This window comes from Syngnathus scovelli, chromosome 11, assembly GCF_024217435.2.
Source record: "Syngnathus scovelli strain Florida chromosome 11, RoL_Ssco_1.2, whole genome shotgun sequence".
Classification (NCBI taxonomy): Eukaryota; Metazoa; Chordata; class Actinopteri; order Syngnathiformes; family Syngnathidae; genus Syngnathus; species Syngnathus scovelli.
Window position 1 is genome coordinate 5,648,692 of NC_090857.1, and position 13,517 is coordinate 5,662,208.

Sequence of the window (13,517 nt, forward strand, 5' to 3'; positions counted from 1 at the left end):
TTGCAAATCGTATGACCTTTCGAGAGTTTGGCTTTCAACACAACTTAGTGTTTGACCTTTTAATAGCTGTTAAGTTCAAGCTGCTCTCACTTGCTCCTGTAAGAAGACAGATTGCAATGAAGTCTTCCACACTTACTATTGTGTTCTCATTAAGTCTCTGATAATTAGCAGCGCAAAGCATGGGGGCCAAGGAGAAATAAAATGACTACTCCCTTGTAAAACCTCCCTTTGCAAATTAAAGTGAGAAATTGAATTAAAAGCTTTTCTTGGGCAACACTAAAGTATCTAATGGGGTAAAAGCGGTAGGCTAAACTGACGACTGATGACGTTACCTCATACGTCTCATCTCATGCAATTTTTGATGTCCAATTAACCAGAATGCTCGCCAAATGTCCCTTGAAATCTCATTACCCAAACAAGGCAAATGGCTTACTAACTCTGAATTTTACTGCCAAAATTCCCATGAGACACCACCAAATCTCGGTGGAGGGTTTTGTGTGTCCCGATGATCATATGAGATAAGTTGCGTGGGGCTTTTTAGTCAGGAAGAATCATCCGTGGCGAACAAGTGAAAGACCTTGAAATTGACAGAGTGCATCCTTGAATTAGTACACAACATGTAAAATCCATAATTACCATCTTTGTAAACTGCATTTTGCACAAAGCACATCTGCTGCAGAGCCACTGCAGAGTCAGAGGGTGGCAACGCAATTGTGATAATTGTGAATCTCTCATTTCTCTATTGCTTGTTGTGCTGTATAGAACGTACGCTAGTGTGCTGAGGTAGTAGCAAGCCAAACCGTTGCCTCTAATAAGGCCCGGTGGGAGCGAGATGAACGCAACTGCAAGTAGATGCGAGCCGTCTGCAGAGTGAGAGCAGCAGATACTTTTAGCGAGGTGCATATCAAGGCAGGGTGTGAAGAGTGACTGCTATAGAATAACGATCCTGTATCACTTTCCTCTCTGTTGGGGGTTATTGCTAAACACACCGGGGTTATATTAAAATGTGATATCTCGTGGCATTCTGGTACTTGTATTTTACTCTCTCAAAGTTACCCATGATTTACTCTGAAACTTTCCAATTGTTTTTTTTTTTCCCATATGTGTATATCGACTGACGCTGATACCAAAGTCAGAAAGAAACTTCTACCTCCATTGTTGAGGTATTGCTGCTATAAGGTAGATGGTGCCTGCTGTAGCTGAATTTCTCAAACCTATTGCTGACTTAGCCATCAAGCTGAAGAAGGAGTCCTATCGGGCCTTCTTGACATGTAACTCCAAAAGCAGTTGATGGATACCGGCAGGCCTTTTCCATTGTATTGAAAAGCTCGCACTGCAGTTAGGTCATTTCTTCGAAACTTCATGTCAGGGGGTAACACATCAGTGTCAAGTTTATGAAGAGCAAAGGGAGAAAGTTGTGTGAATAAAAGATGAAGAGGGATTCGCTGCGGTAGCGGCTAACACGGCTTCTACTTAACCCTTTTTGTTGATACACAAGCCTCTTGTCACAATCGCCACCCAAGGATGCCATCAGCTGCCGGGGAGATCTTATAGGGGGCCTCAATGTGATTAATTTTCCTGGAGGCTCGGCCCCTGGAGCTGCAGAACCTTTCAATTTCTATCAGGTCCATAGATCTCCTGCCCTTTATAGCTTGTGATTCTGTTTCTGGGGTCTTGGGCCTTATCTGTGTTCCCGGTCTTATCTCCCAACGTGTCCCTGTAACATGACTGCAGGAGGATTACCTCCAGACCTTTTGTTCGCTTCAAAATTTCCTTTTAGCCAAGACGGAAAGGAGCCCGACGTAAGCCGAGATTAATCTGGTTCTGAATGGGCTCTAACCATGTTTTCCCAATGCTGGGCCTGATATGGTAAAGGTCATTCCCTTTTTTTAATTTAAGTAAATTCCCCTTGCAGAGACACACAACTTTGATAATGAGTTCAGTCTTTGAAGAGTAAAAACACAGTAGAGCCAATTTACAGTACATTTCATTGGATTAGTCGCTTTAAATGAAAGAATGGATAATGAAATTGTGTTAAATTGGTGATGTTGACACATAGAGTGGATCGGGGTCAGTCAGCCGCTCTACACGCCCTGACCAGAAGAAAACAAAACGCAGAAAGTTGAAGACGCTAGTGAGAAGACATTCTGGGAGGAATCACAAGCGCATCCAATTAGTTGCTGAAAGGCCAAGGTTGAACTCTGACCTTGTCTGCCCTACGTCCATTCTACAGAGAGCCCTCATTAAGTTTGGTGCGAAATATTGTACTTCCTCCTGTCTACAGTTGAGGGTTATACACGAGCATCAGAGGCCACAAATGGGCCAATTTCTGCTCAGTGCTTGGACATTTCTGACAGAGGGAATAGGAAGGGGAGAAGAGGTGAATTGCTCGTTTCCAGATATGACTGAGTGGATGAATGGGTCTTGAATCTCTTTAAAATTCTTTTGTTTTGGTCCTCAGCACAGACATTTGGACAGCATAGCAGAGTTGACATATTATTACCACATATTATATATATTTTTTTACATTTTACAACATTTGAAAATCATTTATGTTTCAACATGCAGACCATTAGTCAATCTATTTTTCTCAAATGAGAGGTATATAACGCAATTCTACACATATGCATTAACTGGCTTCGAACTACAGTTACAATAGAAAAAAAGGAGCCCCGTGCAGTAAAATATTGAGCGAAAAAACACATAACAAGCACACTGCGCTCGTTCCACCCACACTTCAGATCTTGGAAATGGAAACAGACGAAGCACAAAAGAAACTGTCAAATAAGTTTTTTTAAATCCGAAATGGCTGTAAGAAAATTACAATGGCGCTGACAGAAAACGACATGGTTACAATAGATATGAGTGAACTTAATTGGCTGTATTGTTGTGGTATGCTAGTGTTCAAAGTGCACTTTTCTTCCTTCCACCCTTGCGATAATAAGCGTATCATTTCAGCTCCATGTGGAAACTGCCGAATTGCTGTGCTCTATGCATTGACGTTTAAGTGCAATGATTTTTCAAATCACCATAATTACGCTAAATACATCATTACAGCCCCCCCTTCCAAGTCTTCAACACAATTTCTCAGTGTCAAAGTGATTAACCTAAAATGAAAGGAACATAATTTATTCGGCGTTTGCATGGCGGGTCACCAAACAGCCGAGGCGGCCGTACACATGAGGTTCTATTTTGAGACGCGGAGGCAAGAAGAAAAGATGATTGACACGCAACAGCTGGGAAGGAGGATAACACAAGGGTGGAATGCGGGAACATAGGTGTCAGTCACCACGCTTCATTAAAACAAAGGCTGCATCTTAGTGAAGATAGCACGCTCTCGTGTCTTTGACAACTTTTCAACACACAAACACTTTGTTCCATATAAAGACTATGAAGTCACACACAAACACACACAGTGCTGTTGTATTAGTAGACTTCACAATTACATTTTATTGACAGGAATGTCAATTTCAATATAACCACTAATTAAAGGGGACATTGATTATTTTTAAAGACTTGTACACGTATAGTTGGCTCTATGGACTCCTTGCCCACAATTAAATAACCAAGTAAATAACCATAGCTGAGTGTCAGTCATGTGGTGGATGTGGGAAATGCTAAAAAGAATCCCATATAGACCCACAAATCAAAACAGTTGTAGACAGCTCGGATTGAAGTGTGAGCAAGATTCTTATATTTATCTAATCAGAAATGGCTCCAAATATGCTCTCTGAACTACCTAATTTCAAGAGTTCCTCCTAGGGGAGTTCAGGGAAAGATCTTGACACCTGTCATATCTGCAGTCTGTCAAAGTGAAATGTTATCATTTCTAATTAAAATTTCATTTGGGACTAACGATAAGCATATTGCCATTGCCACTTTCATGTAAATGATAGCGTTGGGGAGAAAAAGAAGGGGGGGCGGAGGAAGAAGTTGTGTCAGTCATGACTACTGGGTAGAATACAGGGAGCAACAGTGTCTTCTAGTGGCCACTAGTGAAATTACACAAGTATTCATCAACTGGGAAAAAAGGGGAGACTGTTTTACCGAAACAATAGTGTTGGTGGTTATTTACTAATTTGGTACTGCAGCCATGCGGATCTTCTTGCCTGGATGCAATGTTGTTTGACTTCTGTTAAAAGACATTAAAGAGCCTGCTTTGCCGTCACACGAAGAGCTCAAAATCCTACGCACTGTGTAAGGAATATTTGTTACATCAGACTTCAACGCTAAGCTAAACTGACATCAGCCATTGGTAATGGCAGTAGTGCGGTTGTAGCATTACGAGTGACGCTAATGAAAAGAGACTGCTAAAAATAATATGATGGCGATTGGTATGTGTGTTTTAAAGATAGATGTATATATAAAAGCATGAGAATGCTACTTATGGCCGGGTCTATCCATGCAGAAAAAAAACACTGTAACACAGACTCACAAACAGTAGTAGGCTTGTCATAGAGGAAAAGAAAACATTCGTGCTTACTCCGCTATTCCATATCACGCACGCCTGCACAAACATTCACATTCAATCACAAGGACTGGGAAGCACTCATGTAAGAAGGAACACGCAAACATCCACCTGCACACTTACAGGGGTTTGCATTTGTATGTGCATCATTTACATGTGAGGCCATAGCGTCTTAAAATGTGAGCTCCTTTAAATAGCATTTTTAACACCTTTAGCCGTCGTACAAGGGTAAAAATAAACTAACCATAACTAATGATAAGACATTAAAACAATAACTTGCAAATTCTGGCATTCAAATTGTAAAAATGTTCTGTATTTCATCTTTGTTCACATTTGTGAAAACAGATGCTTTCGAGTGGGTGGTGGCTTGTCTGCGAAAACGACTCTGGATGATCAAAGTTTCATCAAGTGCAAAACAAAAGGGAGCGATGCGGGACAGCGATGTCTTGATTTCAAAGTAACTTGCATTTGCCTTTAAAACAAAATGCTGGTATTTGAATGACATTTTGATTTGAGCACTCAGCTAGCTGAGCGAGGAAGGGGTAAAAAAAGAAAACATCAAAGCGCTTGTCATTTTTGTGACAGTTCATCAGATTTTTGCACAACAGCAACAAATGGGAAATTTGGTGTATGGGGGGAAAGAGTGCAAAAGAAAGTCAGTGTATGGAGCAGCTACACAGCAAATCTGTTTATTCTGCACAATTTGGCATCAAACACAACAGAGTGCTGAGGATCTGCTACTGCTTGTGGTCCACCATTAAAATGGAATTTATTGCTGCCTTAAGAGCAAGCAAGCCCTCGTTTACTTTCTATCAGGCTGTGGTAATGGGCGTGCTATGAAGCTTTTTTTTTTCCCTCCTCGCCACTTCTATCAGCAGGCGACAGACATGTTGTCGGGGGCGCTCATTAAAAACCCAAATGGCCTCGGTTTGGGAAGGCTGGCGTGCCCACGTAGCCGTCAGCCATTCCTGGCATCACTGCCATCTCTCTTGTCACCTGAAGGAACAACGCCCGAACATCAAATCTAAAAAGCCTCCTCTGCCCACGTAGGCGGCGGCGGCGGAGGCATTTCAACGCAAGTGCCACTCACTTTGCTGTATAGCCCCAAAAGATGTCAACTGATTTTTTTTTGTGCTTTAATGTCCACCATTTTCCCCAGCACAGGCCGGTAATTTTTGCTTCACTGTTGTCATCATAAAAAAGATTTTTTTGACGTGTGAGGCAGGCCGATGGTTTGATGTCACGCTATAGAGCAGGTTTTATGTTGGGGGAAAAAAAACATTACATTCAAATATATAATTTTGTAGCAAAAGTCCTTGGTGATGTTGAACCATATGCTTTTTCCTAATTTTTTCAGCAGACATGACAAAAAAGTCACTCTGGATTTCATGGAACATAAATGGCCTACTTTTTTATTATTAAAAAAACATGTTTCTAGACTAAGCTAAGCATAAACACATTTTCTATACTGTCTCTTTTAACCTGACATATTCAACTCTTTGTACTGTCATGGTAAAACTTCACATTTGTTATAGACATTGTTTCTAAATACAACTACAAAATGCAGGGAGGTTCCTGCATTAGTCACAGCTCGACTTTGTAAAGTTTAAACGTACACTGCTGCATCTCCAAATGTTTCCTTGTAAATAATTAAGCACTGATTGGCTCAAGAAAAAAGTGGGAACACATTCATTCATGTTCCGAACCGCTTATCCTCACGAAGGATGTGGGCGCCTATCCTGCCAGTCTTTGGGCGGTACACGGGGCACACCCTAAACTGGTTGCCAGCCAGTCGCAGTGGAACACGTTCTTCTAGTCTTAAAAGGATGGCATCATTTTACTGGCCGAATCCTTTCACTGCCATTTTGGGCACACATCATTACAGTCATCATTGTCATGACAATCTGTTTCCCTTAGTTGATCATAGTTTACACTAGTAGCCAGAGAGCGTGAACTCGGGGCCCCATAAATCTCATCAGCCAATGATAAATTCATATTTAATGACTACGGTCATTGTCTGGAAAGAAGGAACATTCTTTCATTACTGCCGCCGACGCCTGCTGCTTGGTCGAGATAATTGATTTCTCTGTGGTAACAAGGTATCGACCACGCGTGGTAGCCGACTAAGATGGCAGTTTGATTCAAAGGCGTGGAGAAGGAGTTTGTGTGTGTGTTGTTTGGGGTGGTGGCAGTTGAGCGATAGGGCCTAAGAAGAGATAGTGAGCGAGCACTGAAAGGCAAACAAGCCACACATCTACAGTATTAGCGGTTAGCGTGCCAAGTATGATTTGGTTTTTCAGCATTTTGTACATTTAACTCACCAAGTGGAAAGTATATTGATTTCATAATTCACTGAACGTAGAAACAAATCAGTGGGAGCACTTTTTTTTTCTCTCCTCAGAGACATGCCTAGCCTGCAAAGAATGCAACAAATACGTGTTGCTCCTCATATTGCATAGAAATATCATGATTGTGCAATGTTTGCTGTAGGATAGCGCATCAACTAGCTTTGACTGGCAGTTATTGAGTTGACGTGTCACAGGTGCTGACTTATCGGCTCTAAACTCGAGTAGTCGACAGACTCCAAGCCATAGAGAGCTCGAGGATGATGAACATAAACTCAATCTGCAAACAGTCGATAAGAGCAATAAGCAAAGCTTAGGAATACAATAATGCATTGATTGCATTCATCTCCCGGAAACTGTAATCATACACCTCCTTCTCCACAAGTCGCATTTCACTATATAAACAGAAGTCTTTGATACTGTTGTTTACAAGCTTACAATGTAATTTATCTAAGCGCTCTTAATTGGACTAGTTTCTCTTTTGGCCCCTGCAGTCCCGCAGCAGAGTGGAGCTCTAACAGCGCTCACTCTGGCTGGAACATGGAGAGAACCCCACGCACACATACAAGGCCAGCTGTTTGACGCCTGCAGCGGGCGGGCTTATGCTGCACAGTACGCCGTAAATAAACACAGCGTTCCCACGTGAGGGGACACATCCACACACAGGAGGCCTCATTTCAGGCTAATGAACTATTAATGTTGATTTGAAATGCAAACATTTTTGAAGAGTCTCCTCAGCAAAGAAAAAAATATAAAATAGATAAACTGGCACATATTTTAATATTTCCGTGGCACAGCTAAGAGGGGGGCCAGAAATTCAGTATTCAATGAGATTAGTAAAAAATGCCGGTCAATAGTTGTGCTGCCAGGATTGCAGCTCACACATCATAATGAGTCTCACCTCAAATGGCTTGCAAATACATGAACACCAAGACGAGACCAAATGACATTTAATGCTTTATTTCTTTTTACCTAAACTGTGGATTGTGTTCTTTTTGGAGTGTCGCTCGACACCAGTTAGGGTTAGCAAAAACGGGTATAGAACAGATATTTGGAAGAAAAAAAAGCATTAGAGTTAAATTTCTCAGACATGATTTCCCAACACACTTCATTGAAAAGACTGACAACTCATTTGAATCAAACGTTTTTGGTCAAACTATAACATAAAAAGGCACAGTTGGCATATAAATGTGTGAAGTTTGAAATGCTTATAAAAATGCAGTATTGGCACTTAAGGGTTGAGGAGGATATCCCGTCAATAGCTAGTAGTTACAATTGCACGATCATAATGGAAGCATAACAGTAATACAACAGCAGCCTCTAGTGGTGAGCACATTAATTCAATTTCTTGCATAGATACAGTGCAAAATACTGCGTGATTCTCATTCGAGATCAGTGTTGATGTTAGTAGTGTTACTTAAGCATATACATTAGTCTGATTACTAATCAGCCTTACCACATAAAATAAACAAAAAAATACAGTGTTAAGTGTGTTTTAAAAGTAGGTTTCAGCTCAATCACACAAAATTCTGAAATCAAATAAATGATTTTTTTCTCTTTTCTCCCTTTGGCCCAGTTTCATCCCTGAGGTTGTGGTTACAACCACACATTTATCAATGGATGATTGAGCACACAAAAGAAAACATCCTTCGGGCTGCAATTGTTTGGTCATTAAAGCCTCAAAACCTCATTAGCACAGTTTTGGTCCTTAAGTCAGGACTTACTGCAGTAACCAAAGAGGTAGAAAAATTCTTCACGAGTAAAAATCTGATTAGAAAGTCAACAACATGTTGATATAAGGCATATTTCATATAAAATTGCACGTTAGTTTTACTTACATTCTTGTGGAAACAGAGCTTGTTATTGCAGCTAGTAATACAAAACTCACGCATCAGCTTTGTTTGCCAACTCCAGTTGGCCGTTACTTCAGTTGTGGTGATTCGAAGAACCTGGGCCGGGGGCTGGCAGTTGTTTTATTCTTGCCCGTAAATCTAAGGATTGGTTTTGAACAACATGTTTAGAATATTGTGCACATTAAACCTAATATGTTGCTTTATTCTGCATGTTATGCATATTAGTAACATGTTGTCTGTGAATGCACTTACAAGGTGGTGCTGGACAGGGTCTGCATCATCCGCTTTGACAGCGAGCTGGAGGAGGGCGTCTTTGTCATCAACTGGTGTTCAGGAGTGGTCAGTGGCCCAAGCATGCTTACTGCCAAAACCACATTAGGGTGAGTTCATACTAATTGAAGGTGCAGTTCAGCTTATTATACATGAATGCTTGAAAATGATTGGAGGGGGCGGCAACATTTGGTTTCAACATGTAACCATCACGTATGACCTGTACTGATTTATTTACCATCATGTTTTGGAGTCTCTGGAAAGTTAGTATCCCCCATGTCTATATTATCTGGATGTGCATACTGACTCCAGTAGCTTGCTGGGATACTAAACAAGCGCTCAACTACCTGGAAGGTGGGAAAAAAATGAGTCCAAGTGAATTCAGAAGAAAATAATGACACTCAGAGTATGTTACTTATGAAAGAAGAATATACTTTACCCGTGGTTGTTTGCTTGTGTCACTCAGGATAGTCACTGCGTCTGGGTTTGGAACAGCGTGGCCCACAAGGGTCGGTCCGAACACCTTGGCCAGGTTTGTCACGTCCATCTTTGTATCTGAACACTTTGATACTCTGGGAGGGAAATTATGAAATGCCTGCTCACTGTTTTAATATTGAATAAAATACTTGGACTCACAAAATCTCACAGGTGAAGAAGAGTTAAAAGTTGCGCTTGAAAACGTAATGAAAGTTACTTCTGCAGATGGATCATGATGCAGGCCAGAGTGTCTCGGTTGGGTTGAGGCAGCTCGCTGATGGTTTGGCACACCGAGGCAAGACTGTTCCCATCATCCTGGATTTCTACGATGACATCACAGTGGGGGACATGTTATGGAAATGAATGTTTTATTGTATACACACGGTTGTACGTGGAGTACTGGACAAGCCTATTTCTGAAAATGTGACTGTGAACGAGCAGTTCTTCTCTTTCCTCACTTACGATTTGTTTAATTTGTTTATTCACATTGTATGAGCTAACTGATTTCTTTATCCTTGGTGTATTTTGATTAAAGATGTCAAAGACCCTCGTCATTTGTCATCGCTACATCACACCAATTGTTGTCTACAAACACAGTGGATTAAGAAAGAACACTGACCAGCTGACGCCATGAAGGTTTTGTTGAGGCGGAAGGTGAGAAGAGGCTCAGGAAGGTTCCTGAGGAAATCTTTGAGAACGCCAGTGATGACATTGATGTCTTCTACTTTGCTGAGCGCTGGCAGGGTCTTTCCTCGAATCAGCTTTTCCTTCAGCTCTTTCACCTGACGCTCCTGGCCAGAGATTCTGTACAGGCCAACCTGGGAGAGGTTAAGAAATCTGATGCTGTGATACAGTGAACGGGGAATTAACGCAAATATGAATGAAAAAAAATGTTAAAAAATAAAGCAAAATCTAAAAGAGGCTCACTCACCTCATGCAGGCCTCTGCGTTCAATCTCTTTAATACAATAGATGACCAAAGCTGGGATCTTTGGAGAAGTGGCTGGCGCAAAGTCAGCCAGGGTGCTCTGCAAACACACAACGTGAATTGTTTGAATTGTGTGTCAAGTTGTACGAAGACTGCTGACTAGAGATATCCTGTCTGAAAGACATGCTGCACCTACCTCTGCAGTCCGGATGGGAGTGCTGATGGACACAGGATTGCAGGGCAGGGGGCAACAGTCGCGGCACTCTGGGTGAGTCACCATCCTGCAGTCCTGGCAGCGAAGATACATCTTGCCAAACTTTGTTCTTCTCCCGCACGGTGCACAGAACTCTGATTTGATCACCTTTGTGGGTAAAAAAAAACAAACGTTACACAAAGCCAGAGGAACAGAATGAGAGATCGCAGTATATTTCAGCAGTGACCAAAATTGGTTGTACTAAATCAGAGCAAATTGCTTGATGGATACAAGGTTATGGTAACAGCTCACTGTTTTGGGGACAAACACGTGCTGCTTTCCTCCTGTCTGGGCTTTGGGGGTTCGGAGGTGAGCGGGAAAATCTGAGACTGGTGTGCCGGGTGCTTCACTGTTGGTTTCCGAGGTTGATTCAGCCCAGACTTGGCCAGCTGTCAGCAAAATCGCATCGCATGATTTTATAAGAGCAAACTACATTTGAATTCAGTTACCACAAGTGAAACGAGTCATCAGGAATTTCCTACCACTCTTCTTTCTGCCGCGTGTCGCGTAGGGGATTGTCTCGATAGTGGAGACAGCCTCGACAGCACCGCCATTTACCGGCACAGTGATGGTGGTTTTGGCAACGATGGAGTCGTTTATCTAGATCCAATGACATTTTCAGGAAATGTTTTTAAAAGAGAGAGCAGACACACAATAAATGTCAAATTTGAAGCACACTTACTCGATCAGATGGTCGGCCCGCGGAGCGTGGTTTCTTCATGGCTTGAGGGGGAACCTCAAGCTTTCGAGAGGAACGCTGTGGAATACAAAGGACGTTTTAAAAGTAGTCATCTGGTTTGCCTTCTGAAACGGCTGAAACAATGAGGGGGAAGCAACATTTCACATTGATAGATTGAATACTTTCAGGTTTTACCATTTTATTTATTTTGCATCTGTTAAATAGGATTACATTTTGTGTTTTGAGTTTATGAACATTTTCCCGCAATGTAAAAAAAAACAAACAAACAAACCATGGTGTCATTTTGGTGCATCACAAAAATCTGGTTACCAACACTGTTATGTTGATTTCAAATTTTAGACTCACTCGTTTCGGACGTTTCTGCAGTCTCACTGTCTTCATGACAGAAGCATCACAGCCCTACAGAAAATGGGATTAGCGGTAAATCGCAGCATGTCTGAATGTACAAGTACAAAAGTTTTAATTCGTATAAGATTGAATATATGTACCAAGGAGTCATCTGTTTGATCAAAGCTGATGTCTGACATGATAGAGGTTGATTCATCAATGGTCATCAACCTGCAAGACAACCAGTGTCAGTAGTTAGTGACAGAATTTGTGCAATACGTCATATATTGATCAACACTTCTGAATTATGTATATCTTGGCATTTAGAATGAAGCACACATTTGTCTCTATTAAAAAAAAACTCTTAATGGCAAAACACCGATAGAAAAGCTAACCTTCTGCTGGCGTTAAGGTTGGACATAGCAGACTGTGCAGCCTGCGAGTGCGCGCTGAGGAAGGCCAGGGCAGAGCGCTGCTCCTCACTTAGGTGGATGCTACTGTTCTCTGTTGTCAGCATGTCCCGGATTAGCTGTAGTTGTCGTTCCTGGTAAAAGATCAGAGGAGTGAATCATTTTAGTGATACCTACTTATCTAGTATTTTAAATAATGTGTGTCTTCCATTCAAATACAATGGAATATCCAAAGTCAAGCCCCCTAGAGAGGTACAATTTGGAGCTCTACACAATTTTTCTGGAAAAATATGGCAAAAAATGATTGTAATGAGAGACTTCTATATTAAAGCCAAAAGGTAATGTTATAGCGCCTTTAACATCACAAGGTTCCATGACGGTAACTGTTTAGGGCTGGAAAGTGTTTGATTTTGGAGGTTCCACTGCACATACCAAGCTTCATGATTCAAATGTTACAAACCAGCTTCTCATAGACAGCTTCAGCCTTCTGCCGCCGCCTGATCTCCACGTCCACTTGGTTGCGTGCATGCTTCAGTCTGACCTCTAAAGCTCCTCTCTCGGTTTCAACTTTAGCCAGCATCTCTTTGCAGGATAGCAGCTCCTCCCCTGACTGCAACCACTTCTTTCGGCAGTCCTCAAAGTTGAGGGCCATCTGGAGAAACTCTATTTAAACAACAGAAAGAATATCTGTCACAAGTGCCGACAACAGCCTCTGTGCAAGAAGCAATGATGGCGCTGGTTTCATGTCACGTGCACATCAACTTAAATTTAAGACTGCAAGAATAACTACCATACAATTACAACAAACAAAAAGCAAACACGTACAAAGCATTACAACAATGCAGTAATGTTTACTCAGCTGTACATATTTAATGCAAAAATACATTTGTGTGTTACTCTGTACTATAAATATTGAAAATGTAGATTTCAGGTTGTTGACACTGGAGAAGAGTTGCAGTAACTTACGTGGTTCTACGCTCTCATTCAGGGCGTCCATCTGGCTCCGCAAACTTTGGAACTGGTTGTAAAGATTGACCACTGCCGACTCCATTGTTTCCTTCTGCGGCTAGCAACGTTAGGCTACATGAAACCAACATTAGGTGGTAAATCGATGACTCGGTTGACCAGGAAAGTACAATTACTACTCTGGCGTACATTAAAGTAACACATACACTGTTTTAACCACAAGATTAAGAACCGCATCGGCATGATTTGAAATCACATTTATGCAAGTTGTACCCGCAACGCAGATTTACAAAAAATAAATAAAAGTAATTACCTGTGTAACGTATCTCTCACAGTAATGCACGTGACATGTAACGACCTAGGCAACGTTGAAAGAAGTTAACACAAAACGGAGTTAATTCCCACTCCGATCTTGCAGTGCCACACCTGCCTGATACAGTTTACACATTCTTCAGCAAAATTCAAAATCAGCGCCGGTTTTGGATTTCTTCTTCGGTAAATAGACCAGAACCTTTACACTC

General features: G+C 41.5%; 1 protein-coding gene and 1 long non-coding RNA gene across 2 annotated transcripts; one reads left to right on the forward strand and one right to left on the reverse strand.

Annotated features, from left to right (window-relative positions):
• Positions 1-7,757: 7,757 nt before the first annotated feature.
• LOC125977415 (rac GTPase-activating protein 1) lies at positions 7,758-13,486 on the reverse strand. The gene is made up of 17 exons (XM_049733856.2): positions 13,310-13,486; positions 12,997-13,110; positions 12,491-12,693; positions 12,016-12,164; positions 11,782-11,851; positions 11,639-11,692; positions 11,276-11,350; positions 11,076-11,193; positions 10,846-10,982; positions 10,537-10,701; positions 10,345-10,440; positions 10,033-10,231; positions 9,631-9,736; positions 9,376-9,508; positions 9,175-9,283; positions 8,919-9,027; positions 7,758-8,804 (listed from the first exon to the last, which is right to left on the reverse strand). Exons 2-17 carry the CDS (start codon positions 13,079-13,081, stop codon positions 8,735-8,737), a joined length of 1,878 nt encoding a protein of 625 aa, XP_049589813.1. The 5' UTR covers positions 13,082-13,110; positions 13,310-13,486; the 3' UTR covers positions 7,758-8,734.
• On the forward strand, positions 8,908-9,963 carry LOC125977416 (uncharacterized). Its single transcript, XR_007484627.1, has 3 exons — positions 8,908-9,046; positions 9,403-9,468; positions 9,639-9,963. It is a non-coding gene; the product is annotated as an uncharacterized lncRNA (long non-coding RNA).
• Positions 13,487-13,517: the final 31 nt, after the last annotated feature.

Coding starts and splice junctions, on each gene's coding strand:
- LOC125977415 (XM_049733856.2), bottom strand. CDS start 13,081: ATGGAGTCGGCAGTGGTCAATCTTTACAACCAGTTCCAAAGTTTGCGG. Junction 12,694..12,996: donor GAATGAGAGCGTAGAACCAC/GTAAGTTACTGC, acceptor TTGTTTAAATAG/AGTTTCTCCAGATGGCCCTC. Junction 11,852..12,015: donor AACCTTAACGCCAGCAGAAG/GTTAGCTTTTCT, acceptor GTTGTCTTGCAG/GTTGATGACCATTGATGAAT.